This window comes from Meriones unguiculatus, chromosome 4, assembly GCF_030254825.1.
Source record: "Meriones unguiculatus strain TT.TT164.6M chromosome 4, Bangor_MerUng_6.1, whole genome shotgun sequence".
Classification (NCBI taxonomy): domain Eukaryota; kingdom Metazoa; phylum Chordata; class Mammalia; order Rodentia; family Muridae; genus Meriones; species Meriones unguiculatus.
Genome location: NC_083352.1, coordinates 93,058,714 through 93,080,581, shown reverse-complemented (window position 1 = coordinate 93,080,581; position 21,868 = coordinate 93,058,714). Strand labels below are relative to the sequence as shown.

General features: G+C 50.2%; 1 protein-coding gene across 3 annotated transcripts in view; it reads right to left on the bottom strand.

The window, feature by feature from the left end:
- The window catches only part of Rnft2 (ring finger protein, transmembrane 2), a 57,044-nt gene that overhangs the window by 20,243 nt on the left and 14,933 nt on the right, over positions 1-21,868 (bottom strand). For all 3 annotated transcript variants that reach the window (XM_021642649.2, XM_021642658.2, XM_060382524.1), the window contains one exon: positions 18,702-18,855. In XM_021642649.2, coding sequence (XP_021498324.1) covers positions 18,702-18,855 — 154 coding nt within the window. The remainder of the gene's footprint in view (positions 1-18,701; positions 18,856-21,868) is intronic.

The window sequence follows — 21,868 nt, the reverse complement described above, 5'->3', positions numbered from 1 at the left end:
AGTAGTATTCCATTGTGTAAAAATACCACAATTTCTGTATCCATTCCTCCGTTGAGGGCCATCTGGGTTGTTTCCAGGTTCTGGCTATTACAAATAAAGCTGCTACAAACATGGTTGAGCAAATGTCCTTGTTGTGTACTTGAGCAAAATTTGGGTATATGCCTAGGAGTGGTATAGCTGGATCTTGAGGAAGCGCTATTCCTAATTGTCTGAGAAAGCGCCAGCCCTTGAGTCTTGATAGACAGCCTGGGTGATGCTATGGTTCAAACAGCTAGCCTGATTCCTATGGCCATAGTTTTACCCTGGGAATCTACCGACAGGGAATCTGCATGTGAAGTTTGGAAGAAAGCGACTCTGAGAACTTGTTTGGAGTATTCTCAACGTGCGGGTCTTGAACGCTTTTGGGGGTTGAATGCCCCTTTCACAGGGGTCACAGATCAGATATCCTGCACATCAGATATTTACATTATGATTCATAACAGTGGCAAAACTGCAGTTATGAAGTAGCAATGAAAATAACTTTACAGTTAAGGTCACCACAACATGAAGAACTGTATTAAAGGGTCACAGCATTTTGGAAGGTCAAGAGCCATTGTTCTTAATAGCCAAGGCAGCTACTCTATATCCTTGACTGAAGAGCAATCCTCCTGAATTCAGGGAAGGGTATCTTCTTTCCCCTGAGCAAGCCCACAGCTTTGCATGGGATACACAGGAGTGGTGAGGGAGAGAGCCAGCCAGCTCATTCATATCACCCCCGGTGATCAACAGAGTGACACACGTCACAGGGAGATCATCTTGTATCCAAAAATGACTTTGAGATGTAACCCCTGAAACTGGGCGTGGAAGAAGATTGACTGGCCATTGCTGAGTTGGACACAAACTTCTCATGGAAAGGACACAGCGAAGAAAGGAGGAAGTGAGGACTGGGGTGTAGGTAGGACTCAGCTGGGCCTCCTGGCATCTGAGAAGGTGCAGGATAAAGGGTGTGGACTCCTGGTCCTCTGCCCTGGGTTAGACTTCTAATGATCTCTTGTTGAGATTCTCCTGGAAAATGTCAACAATGGAAGCCCCTGTTGATATCAGTAACACGCGCCCAATGGGAGGCCCCTTCTTAGGACTCATCAGACAGTGAGCTAAGTCCTGAGAGGCGTGGGATCCATCCACATACACGGTGGGGGGGGGGGAGTCAATGAGGGTCAGCTATGGCCCTGTGGGTGGTCTGCCAATCATAGAATGCTCTGTGGTGAATGAAGCAAGCCTTCCTGATTGGGAGACAGAGTGAGAAATGGCTTTCTCATATTGACAATGGCCAACGTGAGCTCAATGTGAAATGTGTGCAGTTTTGAGACCAAGAGACCAGTGAGCACCTTTCATAGTTTTGATTATCCTGGGTTGCATGTTCTCTCTCTGTACCTCAGTGTTCTGGTCTGTATCCTGGGGTATTAACCGAGCTCTGACCTCTTGGCCACTGGTCACTTAATTCAAGTAGTTGTTCCCTAAGATCAAGAGGGTCAGAAAGCTAACAGACTAGCTTGGAGAAATAAGGAGCCATCTCAAAACCATGGAGGCAAGCTGGTTGCAGCTTCAGGTACAGACAGATCTTTCAAAACTGCAAAGGGAGCCAAGTGAGTTCCCCTGGCAAGCCTAGCATCCAGCAAAGGCAGGTAGATAGCTTCGTTGTACAGCCCACAGCCCGGCTGCACCCTAAAGCGTCCTTTAATGTGGGGAATAAACTGACAATGAGGCAGCCTTGAGGGCAGAGGGGGACCCTCAGCCCCAGTCCATTTGCCTTTTCTTCCAAGCTGACACAGAGGGCTTGTTTTTCTAGGTAAGTGACTTGCCAGGCTTCTGGGATGTTGGGGTCCTGGCTGCCAGCACCCTCAGGACGACATGGCTCTGGCAGTCAGTCATCTGAAGGGCAGAGCATGAACAGAGGGGCCCAGCTGGGCTTCCCAAAGAGAGAAGGCTCCTAGCAGACCTCTGAGCTCTGGGAGAACTGGAGAGGCTGCTGAGAGGAATAAAGAAAAACGAGGCAGAGAGGACCACACAGGGACAAAAGACTGGGCCAAAGTCAGGAGAGAAACGACCCAGTCGGAGGCCTGATGGAAAAGGCCACTAGAAGTGGCTGAACAGGTTGGCCTGGAGATTAAGGTCCTCAAACTTAAGATCCTCCTGCAGCAGTCTCCCAAGGCTGGGAGCACAGGTACCCCACCAGGTATATTCTCCTTGGGCACATCCCAAGCAGAAACTTCACAGCCAGCGCCTCTCTGAGAGGGAGGTGGTTATGACCAATTCCAAGCCTGAGATGAGACAACACTGGGCTAAGCCACTGAGTGGATCGTCTGATCAAAGGCGGAAAAGGAGACAGGCTGCCTGTCGGGAGAGGAGAGGCTGCCTGTGGAAAACTAGGCATCTTTATGCTGTCCCCACAGCTGGTCAGAGGCCATGCTGTTCTTATTAGCACCGTTAGCAGGGGAGAAAACAGGCTCAGACAGGCAGAGGAATTAGGACTTAAATTCTGTAGGGTGCTTCAAGACATCATGGGTCAGACAGCAAACAAGAGCCTAGAAAATATAGTGAGATGTGGGGAGAGGGGAAGAATAGATGTTAGGGAAGGGGAAGGGGAGAAGAGAGGAAGGAACAAGAGGAAGAAGAGAAGTCGGGCAGGGGCAAGGGAAGGGGGAGAGCAGAGCGAAGCAGGACCTACAGAAGGTGGGGTGGGGCCCAGCAGCTCCCCGTTGCCTGGCAACGGCGCTGCGATGACGTCAGTCAGCTGCGGCTCAGCCTCTCCAGGGTGGATGAGATCATCATGGCCTCCTGAGCTCCCCACGACAGGCTGCTTGCCAGCAGCTGGGGCCGCGCCGGCCGATGACGTCACTGCCGCGCCGTGAGGCCTCCATGCCCCCAAAGTGCTGAGCTTACAGGTGACTTACAGGTCTCAGTGCTGTTTCAGACTTTGTGCTGCACCGGCCTGCAGCAGGCCCTGCACGTGACACCTGGGTCTCCAGCTCATCCTAGGCTGAGGACAGCCCCACTGCAGTAGTCACAGCTCAGAGCCCTTCCCACTGCCCCAAGCCAGGCCTCCAGGATGTGGTTGTTGGGTGTGCATGTATGTATGCACATGAGTGTGCGTGTCTACATTATGTATGTGCACCACGTGTGTGCTTGGTGCTGACAGAGGTCAGAAGAGAGTATCAGGTGCCCTGGAACTGGAGTTATAGATGGTTGTAAGTTGCCTTGTGGGTGCTGGGAGCCAAATCCAGGTACTCTGCAAGAGCAGCCAGTGCTCTTGGCTGCTGGACCATCTTTCCAGTCCCCGGTGATTTATTTTTATCCCTGAGTAGTGTGATTGTGGTCTGATGTCTTATGTTTAATGATGATCACCTGACCAAAGGGGCAGGCCCTGCCTCAACTGGAACCCTTTTATTCAGTTTCTACGCCCATACCAATGCCTGTCATACTGTGCATGATAAATATTTAGGAGGTGAATGCAAAAAGTTGTTGGCTTGGGCAGTGTTGACATCCAAACTCAAGTCTGGCTGGGGGTAGAACTGTGAATTTCATGTTCACTCAGTCCTGATCAATAGCCTGGCAAGAATGGAGACAGAAAATGTTCCAAAGGCAGAGGTGGGAATGGTTTCCTCCGGACAATGAAAGGGAGGTAGATTGTCCCCAAAAGTGTCATTACAGTTTCCAAGGAATTATGCCTTATCTTTACAAATCTGCACACATTTCTGCATCTTTTTTCTTATTTTAATAATTTATTTTGAGATACTTTTACTATGTAGCCCTAGCTGACCCGAACCTCAGTATGTAGACACTAGTCTTGAACTCACAGAGATCTGCCTGCCTCTGCTCCTAAGTGCTAGGATGAAAGGCATTCCCTACCACACCTGGCTGGGAGCCTTCAGGAACAGGCAAGTGGAGGCTCACACTGGCGGGCTCCTGGGCTTCAGCTCTACCTCCCTTTTTTTCACCCAGGAAAGGAAGGTTGGTAGAGGAAACAGGGGGGCGGGGCCATGCCCTCCATGCAAGCTGGCTGGGTACGTGGATCCTCTCAGTGGGCCACATCTGGGAAGTTGCCACTGGTCCCTGTAAGTGTGGGTAGCATGGTAGGATACAGTTGATTCTGGGAATGCAGCACCCAGCTCCCTTGTCTTGCCCTAAGTACAGATTCATTACCAGTCTTTCCTGGGCTCTGGATACTGTGACCATGCATGTTAAGAGCTTGGCAGACGTCACCTTTAGGGATGAGACTTTCTACTGCTATGGCTGTCCCTCTGGAAGGCCCTTCTGGCGTCACACTGCTTAGCTCATCCCCACTCATTTCTCATATGGTGACACACATCTGTAATCCCAGCATTTGGGAAGCTGAGGCAGGAGGCCGGCCATGGGGTCCAAGGCCAGCCTCGGGTATAGAGTGAGCCTAGGGTGGCCTTGTGGGTAGCTGTTTTGGGACACCTGCTTCCCACCTGCCTCTGCTACACCATAGGAGATTTGAGCTTGGAAGCCATGGTTCTGGGGGCTCCTTCAGCACAGCCGAGATGGCTAGAGGGTAGAATCCAGTCTTAGAGGAAAGATCATGCCTGGGGATGAGTCACATGACCTGCAACCAGCCTGATTGCCTTACCAGCAGAACAGAGCCCTGTCTGAACCAATGCGTGTGGACAAGCGAGCAGGTGTGTCTCCACCTCTGCAGTGTGGAGAGGCCTTTGGAATGACCTCTTGTGGCATGCACCATCTTGGTTTGGTGAAAGGTCTCTGCCTCCTTGCCCAGGGGCTTCAGAGTTTGAGTTCTCTTCATGTGTAAGAACAGCCATCAGCTAGGGCACACCCTCAGAAAAAAAGGGTCTTGAAATGACAGGGTCACAGAAGGCTTCAAAGAGGCACCAGACCCCACTCAGGCCACAGGAGGGTAGGCCCCAGATAGTTGGCCTGCTTTTGTTTCTTGGGGAGACAGGAGCTTCTGTGGAGCCTCTTGTGATGTAGCCTCAGGCTCTGGGGTTAAGGCACCCTGCCACCATGTACTCCGTGGAGACAGGGCACTGGGTGGGCCCTGCTTGCCAGTGATAAGCAAGATGGGACACTGAGAACAGCCACAGCGGCCAGGGTCTGAGTCTCCCATCATCTCCCACCCTAGGATGGCTGACGCAGTTGGGGTACAGCCAGGCCTCCCCGCTAGACAGTCACCATCCGGGCCGACAAAGGGTGTCATCTTTCAACCTGGAAACCTGGTTCTAAAGGAGACGAGGAGGTAGAATTGGGGAGGGGGCACAGAAGGAGCCAGGATTTCTACGGCAGCTGCCTTCCTGATTTTCCCCTAGGATCCCACTGCCCCTCCTCCGTGCTGAGTGTTTGCCATTAAAAACAAACAGTATCATTTGGTTCAATATAAAATGAATTAAGGGAAATTAAACTGCGGGGGCCATGTGGTCTGTCTTGTCTGCTGTTTTCTGAGGCTGTTTTTCATCTTTCCCAGTGGGGAACAACAGATTGGGGGGTGTGGAGCAGGGCAGGACCGAGTAAATAAATAAATAATGTAACCTCCTCCTTCCCCTACACTCCAGTGTGAGCTGAGGTGTGAGAGCTCCCAGGCGTGCACTGGGCCCTGGCCCTGCTGTCTCTGTTGGTGGCTGACTGCGGCCTTTGAGGGTCTCCCAGGGGACAGAGTAAAGAGGCAGGAGGGGCAGGAGGGGGACAAAGCAAAACAGAGAGAAATGAAAGGCAGGCCTTTGAGACGGAAGAGGGGGCATGGGTAGCTGAGGGCTGAGTCTGAGAGGCCGGGATGAGGGTGTGGGGCCTGGTTGGCAGGGGTGGTTATGACTGTCCCCCACTGTGCACAGTGGCAGTGGTCACCATTGCCCTAAGGTAGGCTGGCAGGAGTTTGGGTCTGGGATGTGTACACGTGCATGTACCTGCGTGATGTTTTGTGTGTGTGTGTGTGTGTGCATGCATGCGTCACAGCATGTTGAAAAACTGAGTTCTGAAACTAAAGAAATAAAATTCAAGTATCTGCCCCACCACTCACTAATGTTCAGCAAGCCAGTTACCTTCTCTGTGCCTCAGTTTCCTTGTCTTCCCAAGAGTCAGATCTAAGAGTATCCACCTCACTCAGTGTTACGGGCATGTGTGGTGGGCGCTTTGAGTGCATATGCCTCCATAGGCTCCTATGTTTAAACACTTGTTTCCCAGTGAGTGGAACTGCTTGGAAAGGATTAGAAGGTGTCACTGGAGGGTGGGCTTTGAGGTTTCAGAAGTTCACACCAGACCCAGCATGTGTGTGTGCCTCTCTCTGTCTGCTGTCCGCAGATCAGGCTGTAAAGCTCTCAGCTACTGCTCTAGCACCATGCCAGTCTGCTTCCTGCCATGATGATCATGGATTAAACCTCTAAAACTGTAAGCTGGCCCCAATAAATGCCTTCTTTTATAAGAATTGCCTTGGCCATGGTGTCTCCTCACCATAATAGAACAGTAGCTGAAACAGAATGGAATGAACTTACAGAGATGAAGCCCCTAGGATGGGAGCAGACATGTCAGCTACTTCCCATGTTTATACTGGATTAACACATAATATTTGATATTTTATTAATATCATGGGTCCCCAAGAGCATGCCCCCACCATCTGAAAGACCCAGTGTTTCTCATTGTTCTGTCACAGGATGCTGTGTGACCCTAGAGAAGTTAATACATATTGCTGGGTGGCTCATATGCAATGAAGCGTACGGGTCCTGGGCAGAGACTAGTGCCTCTTCGTGTCCCTCTGCTCTTCTTTCAACTGAAGACTCTCCACGAGGCCTTAGGTTCAACAGCACCTGGCTACAGCAGGCCCCTGCCTGGGCAGCCCACTGGTCCATTCGGATGACTGAGCAGAAGCCAAAGTGATCTAAGCAAAGGGGCAGGAGCTCTTTTTTAGGGACAGGAATATATGGGAACACAAACGCAAAAACCCTAAGGCAGGAGCATCGGCTGGCAAGATGGCTCAGTGAGGAAACGAGCTTGCAGCCAAGTCTGATGACCTGTGTTCTAAACCCGAGAACCACATGGTGGAAAGAGAGTGAGTTGATGCCCCCAAGCTGTCCTCTGACTTCCACACACATCCATGGCACATGCCTGCACACACAGAATAAGTGTAACAACAGCACTAATAAAGACAAGAGCGCGAAGAAGTCAGAGTTCTGCTGAAAGGCCCTGACATCATGGCGGTGGCGCTCTCTCTCTCTCTCTCTCTCTCTCTCTCTCTCTCTCTCTCTCTCTTTCTCTCTCTCTCTCTGTAGGAATGTGGGGTCAATAATAGGACATCATATGATCCCATGATGCAGTGCTTCCCAGCCACAGATCCAAAGACACAAATGAGATGCTTTTTATCAAATTCAATAGTGATAACTGGACTGGGCACTTCCCTTGTTTTCTATCTTTTTCACCCCTACAGTTAGTTTTTTTGAGTCAGAGTCTCATTAGGGAGCCTATGCTTGTTTTAAACTCATGGCAATCCTCCTGCCTCAGCCCCCCAGGTGGAATAAATATATACACTACCACCTTGTGATAATTTTTTTTGAAAGGTTCTTTGTTGTTGTTTGTGGGGCTGGGGAGATGGCTTGGTTGGTAAAGCTCTTTGCTCACAAGGGGACTTCAGTTTGGACCTTCAGAGTCCACGTTAAAAGCCAGGCTTAGAGGCGAAGGGACTTCACAGCTAGCCTGCCTAGCCTGAGTCCAAACGCTGGACGGTACTTAAAGAATGACAGAGATTGTCCCTCTGATTTCACACACCAGATATGCATGCACACTCCAGTGCGCACACGCACACACACACACATGCATGTGTGTTTATCACATTTGTCAGAGAAAAAAAATTAAAATTAATGTATTCTTTGCATGTTTGTTCAAGCCCAGGCTGGACCTTGAACTGGATGTGAGAAAGCATCATGAAGCTCTCATCTTGCATTCGCTTCGCTCATGAGGCCACAGTGTCCACGTCTGCCATCTAGCACTTTCCTATGTGTCACTGTGAGCTGCCGGGGGGTGGACACCTCAAGCCAGGAAGTGGCAGAGACTGCCCTCTGTCACGTGTGTATGTCCGTATGGGTCTCATCTAACCCATGCAAAGGCCTTATGAGCAAGCCAGCCCTTCCTGGTAGAAGGAGGGACTTTTGCTCTTGGCTACAGTGTCACTCCTGCCAGGGCATCCAGGCTATCCTGAGGGTTTCACATCTGCCCACCCTGCCACCATGGAGTCCAATCCTTCAAATAAACCCCTCAAAGCACATGTATGCTACTGCCTCTGTTTCTCTGGAAAGAAAATCTGTCTGATATAGGATCCTTGACAGATTCCCACCAAAGTCAGGGAGACTAAACTGCCCACTGCTACTCTAGCAAAACAAAACAAAACAAAACAAAAAAAAAAAAAAAAAAAACCAAACAGCAAGAAGGGAGCTACTAGGCCCATTGAGGCAGGATAGAGGGAGAGATGGGCAGTTGGGTCATACTCTGTCCATATTTCAACCTAGAGCCTTTCCGACAGACAGTGACTTAGCCTCTGTTAGGATGGGCCCCTGTCCCACCTTGAAGACGAGGCACTTCCCAATCATGCTAAAGCAGGAAGAGCTACACAGGGAAAGCGCAGCCTTAAGGCAACTCAAAGGGCTACAGTAAAGCAGGAGATGGGAGTCACCACAAGGTAGAAGATGCTCACTCTAACAATTCCATCCTGGAGGGCCATGTTAGAGACACCTCGTGTGTGCTTGTTGGGCACTGTATGTATCATGTTGGCAAAAGACAAAGAGACGATGTAACCATCCCAGTACACTGGGAATATCACACAACATTGAAAATGAATGAAGCACGAAGGGCAGTGGTTGTGTTCAGACCAGCCAGAGGCTTGCTATGGTCCTGACTGAAGGGCGCACCCTGGGGCTTCTGACTCCTGGGGCAGAGCCTAAGGATGTAGATTTTCTACTGACTTCCAGCAGAGTTAAGATCATGCATGTGTTTGGGAGTGTGTGTGTATGTTTGTGGTGTGCGTGTGTTGGTATGTGTGCATGCAGAGTTCAGAGGTCCATGTTGGCTATCTTCCCCAATGTGTGTGGGTGTGTGTTGTGTGTATGTATAAATACAGAGACACTGTTTGTGGTGCTTTGACCTTTGAACTCTGTGGTTCTATTATTTATTAACAAAGTAATTCTATGGTAGTAAAAGGCAGACATCTAGATAGATACAAAAAAATCTTCTTGAAGGACAAAGGGCTCTAGGAAGGCTGATCTTTGGGGTATAACTTTGTCAGGGTTACCGTGACAAGGTGTCACAGAGTGGCTGGCTTCAAGACCAGAATCTCTTTCTTTTCAGAAAGCAGTTTATGCAGTATGTAGCCTTGGCTCTTACTATGTACACTGGTTGGCAGAGAACTCATCTATATATACCGGGCTGACCTTAAACCCAGAGCTTCTCTGCCTCTACCTCCTGAGTGCCCAGATCAAAGACATGTGCCACCATGCCAGGCTCAACAGCAGACCAAAGTTCCTTACAGTGCTGGAGACCAAGGACATGGTCTGGAGGGTTGGATCCTTTAGAGGCCTGCTGCTATACTGCCTGGGGATGGCTGCCTCCTACCACTACCTCCGTGCCCATCTATGTAAGACAATAATGGCCACACAGGCTCCAGGCCTTCCCTGTGATCTCCTGCTGTATGTGAACTCAAAATACCCGGCTTGCAACCGTGTCTTTAAACACTTGGTTCCCATTTGATGATGCTGGGACAAGGACTGGAATGTGGTGGTTGCTCTCTCCCCCCGCCACCACTTTCTTACTGCCTGCATTGTGTAGTCCCTTACCTCAAGCTCCTTCTGCTGCAGCAAATCGCAGCTCCTATACATGTGATGTGGCAAGTGCACATATACAGACTCAATAAGAAAAAATAAAAGTTAAAGATTAAAAATGCAAATACATCCTCACGCTGAGGTAGTATGGGTTAGGACTTCAATATGTAAGTTCTGAGGGACACATTTCAGGCTGTTACTTTAGGGGCTGATTTGGGGACATAAGAAAACAACGAGTGTTAGCAGCGTTGCTAAGTGGGGCCCGACAGCTGCTGGCACTGGTTTTCCCCTCCCTGACCATCAAGGAGAGAGCAGGCAGACGAACAGTAGGTCCCTTGGAGCAGTAAGATTGGCAGAGCCTTTCCCAGCCTCCTCTAGCTTGTCCTGTTCCACTGTCTTGTGGTGGCACGATAGACACCCCCTGGCTCATGGGATAAATGTGACGGGCTGAGCGGAGCACGCTGAGCACTGGGTGAATTGCCAAGGTCCCAGTACTAAACGAGGGAGCCAGGACTGAATTCCAGCTTTCATGACTCAAGGCCTGGGTGGTATCTGCCATGTGACGTGGCTTCCCTTGACAAGAGGGACGCCGAGTTCTTAAGACAACTTCCTGTTTTTGTGACCCCTGCCTGCTAGCTAGTCATATGCAGTGACCACCTTGTCAGTGCTGTGACTAAGTACCTGAGAAGAATTACCTTAAAGAAAAAAAAAAGTTCTTTAGGCTCACAGTTTGAAGATACCATCCATTATGGCAGGAAGACGTGGCTATGGGAGTTCAAGTGGCTGGCCACAGTTAGGGAAGAGAGAGGGGAATGCTGGAACTCAGTGATCTCTTGTTTTCTTTTTTTTCTCTGTCTGTCTTTCTGTCTCTGTCTCTGTCTCTGTCTCTGTCTCTCTCTCTGTGTGTGTGTGTGTGTGTGTGTGTTTGTGTACCTAGGACCCCAGCTCGCAGACAGTACTGCCCACATTCAGAGATCTTCCCACCTCAGTCTAGAAACACCCTCACAGTTTTGTCTCTTAGGTGACTGGAGATCCTGTCAAGATGAAAATCAATATTAACTATCACAAGCCCGCCCCTTGTCAACTAGACACCCCCCAACATATCACTTTTAAGCTATCATCTCCCAGCCCTTGTCCCCACGGGCTCATGGCTAGCTCATAATGAAGAATGTGTTCACCATATTAGTGGGATGTTGAATTTTAACCCTATCCTGAGAGTGGCCATGTTCACCAGAATTCTAAATGGTGATGCACACCAGAACTTTTGGCAATGGTGGTGGGGGTAGAACTCAGTATCACAGGCTGTGGAGGAGCTCTTGGCCACTGAGCTCGGACCTTGGCCCTGGAGACATTGTATCTGTGTTGGCTGCACAGAAACAAGCTGCATGTGACACCTGAGCGAATGGGGTGGGTGCAGGAGAGGAATGTCTAGAATTCAGCTCCTTCACATTGGAGAGAGCACAGGCAGCTTTTGTCTGCCACATGGGGCCGGCACAGCTCTAGCATCCTGGGCCAAGAGGCTTTCACTTTAATAGAAAGAGGGGCAGCATGGACTACGCAATGGCTTCCTTCTATTCCTAAGAACAGAAGGAGTCAGGGCGGCATGAGTCTAGGTTAGCATCAGCCTCTTCTTTAGGGACAGGGTGGGCGTGGATGTGAGGACTAATACCTGTGGTCCTAGAATTCAGAAAGCTGAGGCAGGAGGATTGAGAGCTTCAGAATAGCCTAGGGACCTTATCTCAAAAGGCCAGAAACAAGAGCTGCTCAGATGGCTCAGTGGGTAAAAATGGTTACTGCTAAGCACGATGACCTGAGTTTGATTCTGGGCACCCACATGATGGAGGAAGAAAAGTGACCCCTGCAAGCTATCCTCTGACCTCCAAGTATCCCCTCCCACCCCATAAATAAATGCAATACAAAATTAGAACAGAACAAAGCATAAACAAACAAAAAAAGAAACAACAGAATGGCTTGACAGGTGTGTTGGCTGAGGAGCCAGTGAGCAGACAATGGCTAGGAAGGTGCCTTACTCACTTTTACATGGCCCTGCAAGCAAGGAGGCCCTCGAGCCATCATTGAGCTAGAATAAGACAGGACCGTGGGGAGGGGGAGGCAGGCCCAGCTTTAACCCTGACAAGCACTTGGGGTAAGGGTCTTCTTTTCAACTCATCACCACTACACTGCCAGGGACTGAAATTCCTAAGACATGAGGTCTCTGAGCACCTGAGCTCACACTCCAGTGGAGATGATGCAGGGTGGGGCGGAGTGGCAGACAGCAATGTGAATGAAACAATCTAAAGAGGACGAGTCCATGATACTGGCAGGGAAGCCAGGGGAGCTGAGAGTGGAACCATGGGAAAGACAGAGTCATGGGAACAGCTGGGTGACACTGCCACAGGCAGAGGGGATAGGAGGAGAGGCCTGAGGAGGAGACTGCAAAGTCCCCAAGGAAGCTGGTCCAGGTGGAAGGAGGGAGAAAGGATGGTGCAGAGAGAGGTGGAGGAGAAGCCAAATCTGGCAGGCTCAGGATACATGAGTTGCGTATATCACACAGGGCTAATTAATTAATCTGATATGGGCAAGTTACACCCGCAGCCTATTATGTGGGTTTATGACAGGGCCAGCTGAGGGCTAGGTGTGGTGCTTTACACCCAGAATCCCAGCACTCAAGAGGCTGATGCAGAGGAATTAGGAATTCTAATACACAGTGAAACTCTAACAGACAAACAAACAAAAGCAGATGGCAGCTCAGGATACCAGGCCAGGGTGACCATTTGGAGTTGAGTTTGAAGATCAGTGGCCGCCATCTTTAATCCAAGGATCCTGACTCACCTTGGGGCCCCTCTGTGAGGGTTCCTGACAGAACCACTCATGCTGGAAGCATGAGGGAATTGGGGAATTGGCCACAGCGAAGGGATGATTAAGAAGAGGAAGAAAATGAAAACACTCCCCAAGTCCCCAGGCAAGGTGGCTCACTCAGTCTCACGTCAGGCCATCAAAATGGGGCCAAATACCAGAGGCCTTCAATATCATAATTGCAATATTCAACCAGCCCACTCTCTCAGTGGATGGCATGAAGGCCTGCACAGTAGCATCTGTGCTGAGGGCCATTAGGGGTCCCTGACAGATGTGTCTCCCCCCCACCCGCCCCACCCCAGCTGCAGAGGAACACCCGTGGCTTTCTTCCTCCCAGACAAGGATTGATGAGGATTCTCAAGAGCTCTCAGACGGGCAAGGAGAGGCTGCGGACCTTTTCCCAGCCTGCAATTTATCTTGGGAGGGCCATTCACATCACTTGTTATGGGCTGGATTATGCTCTGACCTGGCACATTAATCTCTCCAAATAAAATAATAATCATCAAGGAAGAAGCTGGACAGTTGCCAGGGAGGCATTAATAACTGTCACCCACACCTCAGAGGTGTGAGAAAGGGGTGTCAGGGCCCACATCCACCCCCTGGTCCAATGCAGTGCTGTGTGAAGGAGAAGGAAGACAGACACTCCAGCCTGGATTGGGGTTAGGAGAGTCAGGCCTGACTCTTCACTGACTCAGGAGAGCTCACTGAACAAGTCTAAGACACTAAACTGACCGTGTTTGTGTTCCTACACACGAAAGTTCCCTCTGGCACGACTCACACCAGCCTGAAGGTGGAAAGCACCCTGAGGTCCCTCAAAGGACAATTGGCTAAATGAATGGTGGTCCGTCAACACTAAGGGACGAGACCCCATCATGGAAAGAAATGGAGGAGGAGCCATGCTACAGTGCAGTGGTGTTGTGCTTTTGTGTGTGTGTGTGCGTGTATGTGTCTGTGTGTGTATACACATGTGTGTATGTATACGTATGTGTGCATGTGTGCGTGCGTGTGTGCGTGTGTGCGTGTGCATATGAGTGCAGGGTATTCTACCAGAGATGGCAGAGAAGGACCTTAGGTGTTATCCTCTATTGCTTTCCCCTTTACTGCCTTGTGGCTGGGTCTCTCACTGAGCGGGAAGCTCCTTGTTTTGGGATCTGCCTGCCTGTGCCCTGCAATGCTGGGGTTACAGGCACCTGCAGGCATGCCTGGCTGTCCTGTGGTGCTGGGGCCCGAAGCCAGGACCTCCTGCCTGCAGGGCGAGTGCTCTAACCTACTGAGGCATCTTCTAATTCCTATTTAATTTTTCTTCTGAGTAAGGTCTCACAGTGTTCCCAGGCTGGCCCTGATCCTCCTGCCTCTGTCTCTTGAGTGCTGGGATTACAGGTGTGTGGGGCTGTGCTGGCCCATGCACAATGCAGATGAACTTGGACTAGATGTTGGTTAAAAGCTATGATGTGTGTAGGAACTGTACAGCATGGGCGAATCTACAGACCAAAGGCAGATGAGTGGTTGCCTGGGACTGGCCTGAAGAGCCTGGAGTGACTGCTCAGTGAATACAGGCTTCCCTCTGGGGTGATGCGAGTGTGCTGGAACTACACAGGGGTGCCGGTTACACTGCCACTGTCAAAATGTCACAGGATCAATGACACCCTTTTCAATGATTACTGCTTAACTTTATGTGAATTTTATTTCAAATAAAATGTTTTAAAAGTCCAAGACAACTGCCTTGGCTGATGAGGCCCCTGTGAGCAGGGACTGATGAGAGAAGGACCCTGCTCATGAAATGCTGAGCCACACCCCCTCTCCTGTGGCTGGCCTGTGGTCACCACGAGGTCTGCAATCTTTGCCAAGTTCCTTAGTTCAGTCTCTGTGAAGTGGTCAGGGAATCTCCCCTCTAATGAGACTGAAGAAGCCAATGTGTTGGGAGACTCTACAGGGAAGGGCTTTGTCTTCTTTTTGCTGGAGATGTCCCCTGAGCCTTCCACACAGCCCATCCCCAGCCATCTCTCTGTGGAATTCTTAAACAAACCACCTGCTGGATACTCTGCCTGGCTCCTGGTGATGGCCTGGCAACACTCAGCCATCACGACTGTGAGCTGGGCCTCCAGAGTCCTCCCAGAGCAGTCCTATAGTTTTTTACAGCATAGACGAGAATATTACCTTGTGCATTTCTGCTTTCATGACTGCCTTGCTTGGATGTCTGCACATGTAAGAAAACTGAGCTGATGGAATCGCAGATCTTGCTGTCAAAAGTGGAGGAAGTGAGAAGATAGCTGACTATAGCCTCCATTTATTCATCCTTCTGGCTATCCTCCCATCCATCCACCTATTCTTCCTTTCTTCCTGCTGTCTATCTTTTCATCCACCTCTCCATCCATCCAGCTCATTCACCTTTCCTTCCATTCATCCTCTCACCTACCCACCCATCCCTCTTTCTGACCATCCTCCTATCTATATTGTCATCTACCCCTTTATCATGCATCTATCCATTCATTAATCCATCCACTCATCAATTTATCCATTCATCCATCTTCTCCCCTCCCCTCATTCATATACTCACCTTCCATGCACAATCCACCCACCTATCACCCTCTCATTCATCTAATTCATGCATCCACATATATTTACATGTGTATCCACCTCCCTATTCTCTCTCTCTCTCTCTCTCTCTCTCTCTCTCTCTCACACACACACACACACACACACACACAAACGTATGCATGCGCCATGTGTTTCTGAATGCATAGAGAGGCTGTGGTTCAACAATAACAACAAAATAATAATCTAGATGCATTCATTCCCTTCTAGGGAAGGAAGTAGGGAAGCAGAGAAGAGTGATGAGATGAACCATCACATCAGCTGTCTGAAAGCATAGGAACAGAACAAGGGGGTCAGAGAGAAGAAACTAAGAAAGGTCCACTCGGGTGGCCTAAGAAAGGCAAAGTCTAGGGTATAGCGGTGAAACTGTAGGATGCTCAACTTCAGAGTCATTTAAGATACAAAGTGGACAGAAGTAGATGGCTTCCAGGAAGAAGCAAGAAAAAGCATTCAAGATCATTTCTAGGTTGTGAACATAGCTATGGTTCATGGAATGCCATGTTCTAAGATTCAGAACAGCTAGAAGATGCCCAGTCCCCAGGCTTAGAAGGGGGTCCCATGCCCACTCTTGGAAGCGAGTCCATTGCTTGCCTCAGCCACACGCATCCTGGGAAAGCCTTCATCAGGTAGCCACAGTCCAGATTCTCCTTGCTGGCAGCTGAATGGATGGTGGGGGTTGGGAGGACAGTGTGCCCAGCATGAAACTCACACATTGGCCATCCCCTAAGTTACAAGAGGTCTGACTCAAAACCGAGACTTGGTAGATCAGACACCTCTCCCACAGACAAGAAGGAGAGGATTCCAAGAGGACAAGGCACATGACAGTGGACACCACTAATGTGTCACCACAAATGCTAGATCATGAGCTTCTGGGAGGCCCTCCTGCCTCTGGTGTCACTCTGTGGTGTCAGCCTACTGTCTGAAGCAGGTGTGCACAGTGCCTCTTTCCACCTACAGCAGATAGCCACAGTGCTCAGACTGTGGACTGACTTCCTACAGTCCTGACTGCTCTATAGCTTCTTTCTGACTGTAGTCCTGGCAAGTCACTGAATGACCCTGCGCCATAGTCTCCACATATGTGAGAAAAAAGTGACAGTCACGGCAAGATCAACCAGCAAAGGCCAACTGCCCTACAGGTGGTTGACAGCTTAGTAGCTGCTCCTGACAGTAGCCAGAATGGGCAGGAGAAATGACCTCTATTGACAGTCTGTTCTCAGGAGGCATTTAGCACTAACCACAAGCTCTTGTAGGAACTGTGTCTCCCCTACCTCCCAGGCTGACCCTGCGGACAGTGGAGAGCCAGGAGACTCCAGCAGGTGCTCAAGTGAGTGGAGGGAGTACCACATCCGTGTCTTTAAGCTTCAGCTCTAGCTCCTCCCCAGCCTGCACTGCTGTGCTCCATGCTTGGCTATGGATGGGAACAAAAGGAGGGTCACAAAGGTGAAATGCCCTGTGCCTGCAGGTTGCTGGCCTAGGACTCTATTCCTGTAGAAAGTGGCCTACTTTGTCCAAGCAGCTGATGGCTGCAACCTATTCCTAGTCAATGTACATGGTCCCCAGGAGATGGACTGTACGGCTCTTGAATTCTCACTCTTTGGACTGAATAGAGCTTGGAGGAGACAGGAAAGTGGGTGCCTCCAAACCCTGGGCTTCCCAGTTCTGGAATACAAAGCCACCACACGGTGCACACAAAGCCTGAGAAACAGGCACCTGGCCAGGACTCTGCAGCATCAGACAATAGAAAAGTCCCTGGATTAGGTGTCATGAAGATTAAGTCATGTCAGTGCAGGTGGAGCACCCAGCACAAAACTATGGCATCCCGAGTGACTGCAAATCTGCAACTGTTTGGTCAGACGTAAACATACACACACGAGTGGAAAATTCCACCGTGACCTCCCATGGCACCCCGCAATGGAAAGCAGGTGTGCCAACAATAGCTTCTGACACCACCTTCTCGACATGTGGGCGAGACACAGGTGAATTCTGTGTTCAAGCACACATCACATTCCCAGCATACCTCATTACGAATATGCAAATAGTCTAAAAACTGAAAAAAAAAAAAAATGTGATCCATGCATTTTGGAAGGAGGACAATGAACTTGTGCCCTGAAACACTCCTTGTGCAGTTTCCTATGCCCCGGGCTTAGGCACAGCACTTTCTTGTTCCCAAAAGCAACCATTCCTACAGGTCAGCACGATTTCCAACAGTAGATGGGTGAGGAACTCAGAGAGGTTTGGTCATCTGCCCAACAGCACACCCACAGAGAGGGATCTAGCTGGGACCACACAAATGCGCCTGGTGCCACAGTCCTTGTGTCTAACCACTGGTCATGCTGCTTTTGGGGGTCAAGTTCATGGTGCCTATAGGAACAGCCTATAGGAACAGCATGAACCATGGCCACGGTTATTATGGTCTGGAGTGGTAGCTCAGGGCTCCTTTATGCCCAGTGGTTCCTCTCCCCAGGAACACAAAGATGCGTTAGGCCATGGAGATATGCCTCACCAAGAAAACCTCAACATCTTAGGGTTTGGGCTCACGCAAATCAGTGCATGGTGGCGAGAGGAAGAAACCTGCACAAAGATTAACCCCTAGTAGCAGGTCAGTTGTCACTCAAGACTGGGGGCCAATTCCACTTGTCTTTGGAATGGCTCAGTTCTCCGAGTTCTGAAGGCCTTGCCTCAATAACTCTTCATCCCAACTACTGGAGTGGGAAAGGGCAGGTCCTAGAGATCCCACACTGCAGGACCTCAATAACACAGGTCAACCGTAGAGTATCTGAGAGGAGTCCCCGTGAGGTCCCAGGATTGGCAGAGCAGCAGAAGCCAGGGGTCTCATACCAGACCAATCAGTCACTCCAACGAACACTTACAAGCAAAGCAATGATACACCACAGCTTTCACAGTGAGGTTTTTTTCTCTCTGTGTGGGGAAGGTTGTAAGGGTACAGGGAGGGTAGGAGGGGAGTGGGATCGGGGTACATGATGTGACCAATAAACAGTAAAAAACAAACAAAAAGCAAAACCTCTTCATCCCAAAGTATTTCCTGCTGCACACTGCAAAGCATCACTGCTCCCACATCCCCTCCTTTGCCCATGGTAGGCATTATTAATTGACCACAGAGCCCTTTCCCTCTGAACTTCAGTCACCTTAAAAAAAGAGTTCCCGGAATGTACAGAGTCAAAAGCTGTTAGTGTCACCCTTCTCTGAGAGATGCAGGATGCAGGCATGTGGACAGCTTCGCTTCCCCCCTTCAGGTAAAATCAGATGAAATTCTATCAAGGAAAGCTTTGAAGAAAACCTGACAGGTGCAGAGGCAGGGACATTGTGGTGGGTGGCAGGCCTTTCATGGCTTTGCCCCAGTTCTTTTCTCCTCTGAACGGTGAATGGAATCCCACACATGCTCAGTAACTGGGGCCACAGGCGGCAGCCACCACCGCTTACCTTGGACTTGACAGCCAGGATGATCTTGGGCAGGGCCACGATGAGGCACTTGAGGGCAATGGTGATATACTTCAGCACAAAGTCAGCGATCCCCACGATCCACAGCAGGTCAAAGAAATCCAGGGTCTCCAGGTTGGGCTTAAGGAATATCAGGCTGGGGGAACGTTCAGAGGACCAAGTCACTTATTTAGTCCCTGGTCCTTGGCAGCTTTCCCTCGCTAGGGAACCTCGTAAATGCTACCAATAGATAGCACACCGACCTTGGCATCACACTTCTGTGGCCTGCTTTTCCATCTGCTGTGTGACCTCAGCCGGGACTCTCAATCTCACAGAGCCTTAGTTCCCTTGAGGATTAAATGATGCTATTGGGCTGGAGCATCATAAAGGTGCCCACTATTTGAGTTTGTGTTGTATGTATTCATGTGTGTGCAGGTGCGTGTGTGTGCACAGATGAGCCTGTCCATGTATGATGAGGTCAGAGGTCAACTTCAGGCATTCCTCAGAAGCCATTTACCCTTTTTTCTTTTCCTTTTTATTGATACATGATCATTCACTGACCTGGAACTTGGAAATCAGGCTAGGCTGGCTGGCTAGCAATGCCCCTGCTTCCACCTCCTCAGTGCTAGGGTTCTGAGAATCAAACATAGGTCCTTGATTTTTGCCTATGGAGTGTTCCACCCCATCCTGCCACCCTCCCACCTGGTTTCATGTATCCAGAACAGTCTTCACAGAAAGGAGGAGGAGGCAGAGGCATAGCAGGGGAAGCCCAGGGCCCTTTCCTAAGGTCCTTACTTCACTGATCTTATTAATTCTCCTACCATAAGTGGCTCTGCAGTAAGCATGACTGAGCTCCACTTCAGAGATGAGGGCTGAAGCTCAAGGTCACGAGACGGCCATACAAGCCAGACCCACTTGCATTCATACTTTCACTGGCCATCAGCAAATCAGGGCTCACTCCCTCTCCCCTAGCTTAACCGACAGGCCTAGATGAGATCCTAGATGTACTGTAGACCCATCACTCAGTGGTGATAGATAAGGAAACAGCAACATGGGAGACATGGTCTAGGAGACAGAGCTAGGTGTGCAGCCAGGTGTCTTGGTTACAAGGAATGCTGTCAGCCAACCCATGCCGCACACGGGAATGACTCAGTGTGCAGACCGGTGGTACCTGTGCACGAGCAGACGCACTGTAGGCCCACTGCACCCGTCTGCGCCAGGCAGGTTACCATTTGGTTTACCTGCATACGACTCTGTAAGGTGCAACCCACTGCACCTTACTAGGAAAGATGCAAACCTGCTTCACCTGCGTAGGGCTAGGCAGGTTCAAACCCGCTGCGCTCGTGATGCGCCGTGTAGGACTGCATTTTGAAGTTGCTGTACTTATCTCACTTCAGGCAGATGGGAAAAAAAAAAAAGGCAGTTTCCAAACTGGTCGTGGTCCACGGCCCACGGTTTGGCTCTGCTCCCCAACATCCCATTCATAATTTTAACTGCAGTAAAAACATCTTGTCTTCCTCTGTCATCCCAGCCCTGCTCTGTTTACTTTGTTCATCTCCACTCATTTCATCTTCCCAATGGTTCTATGAAGGGTGAAGCAGGAACAGAGATTATGCTGTTCCAAGCTGAGGACACCATGGCCCAGAGAGGTTGAGTCACCTGCTCATGCTGCCCCAGCTAGAGTACAATGCAAAGATCAGAGCCAGGCTGGGGGCCCTGGCTTCTCTCCTCTCTTCTTGCTGGGTGGGAGGCCCTGGGCAATGGCCAGCCAGGCTCCTACCTGCTTCCCCCATCACACGGAGACTCACAGCAAACACGGAGAGATATTTTCTAAATGCCTGGGACACCTAACAGGGCAGAGAGGACTGTGGGGTAAGGCCTGTGCTCTAGAAGATTTAGTGGCTGTTCCTGACCTCCAGGGACAAGTCTGAGACACTGACATCATGCCTGGGCTCTGCTCTTACCCTTTCCTGGGAATCCCAAACTCCTCAGGCAGACCATGCTGCTGAAAAGTGGTCTTCCTAAGTGGCTCAGGCTGGCCTTGAACTCACCATCCCACTCTTGAGCTTCAGCCTCCACCCCCACACCCTTTCCTGCTCTCTGCGAGGTTTCTTGGGATGACAGACATTTATGCCTCCGCCTCGATTTTGCTTTGCTTTTGTAGTAGTGGTGGCAGTGGTGGCAGGTGGGGAGGCAATACAAAAATGTCTTCCCATTGCTGAATACCAAGTGTAAGCCAGTGCCTGTTGGACCCACTCACACACAACTGGAGACTGGTGGCACCAGACAGGACAAGGTCTCGGCCCTGTGGCTTTTCTGTTGCCCTCTCTGCCAGTCTCCTGTGTTGACAGTTTGACTCAGCCCTGACCTGAAGAGGCACAGAGTCTGAGTCCAGGAACATGATGGTGCCTAGAAGACGGCATGAGTGGGAAACCGGCCCCCCGCTGCTGGGAAACTTCACCTTCTCTGCCCTTAGCATTCTGGAGCACAGTGCAGAGTGTGAGACAGTGCTGATGCCAGACTCCTAAGACTGAAGCCCTCCTCCCCCCCCGGGGCAGGGGGAGGCCTGTTTTCACACCAGGTGTGGGGAGTGGAGGGCATGATCCATAAACCACGAGCCCACCTTGAGTTTCCACCCTGTCCAGAGCCCAACCTTCCTCTTCACCCACAGGGACCCCTTTGACCATCACCACACAGGGAGAACAATCTGGAAAGATTCTTTCAATCTAAGATTCCCAAACACCATTTCTAAGACGATGCCATATTCATTCCACCCAGAGTATTGCTCTTTATCCTTAACAAACGGTTTCGGTCAAAAGATTTGCCCACTCAGGAAGGGATGCTGGGACATGTGTTTTCTCTTGCAGTTGTAGTAAAACAGGAGTAATGGGAAATCTCCCCAGATCACTCACGTGTGTAATTGAACATAAGCAATTCACACTGTGGACAGTTCTCACTACCACCCCCGTCTCCTTTCACAAAACTGATTAAACAATAAGCCATCAGTTCCCTCTCCCCAACCCTGCCAACCGCCATTCTGCCCCGCCCTCCAGCTCCCTCCCTCTCTCCTTCGAGACAAGGTTTCACTCTGTGGCCCATTCTAGCTTCCAACTTGAAATCCTCCTGCTTCAGCTTCCTTGAGTATGGAAATATTTTGGGAGACTGTCATC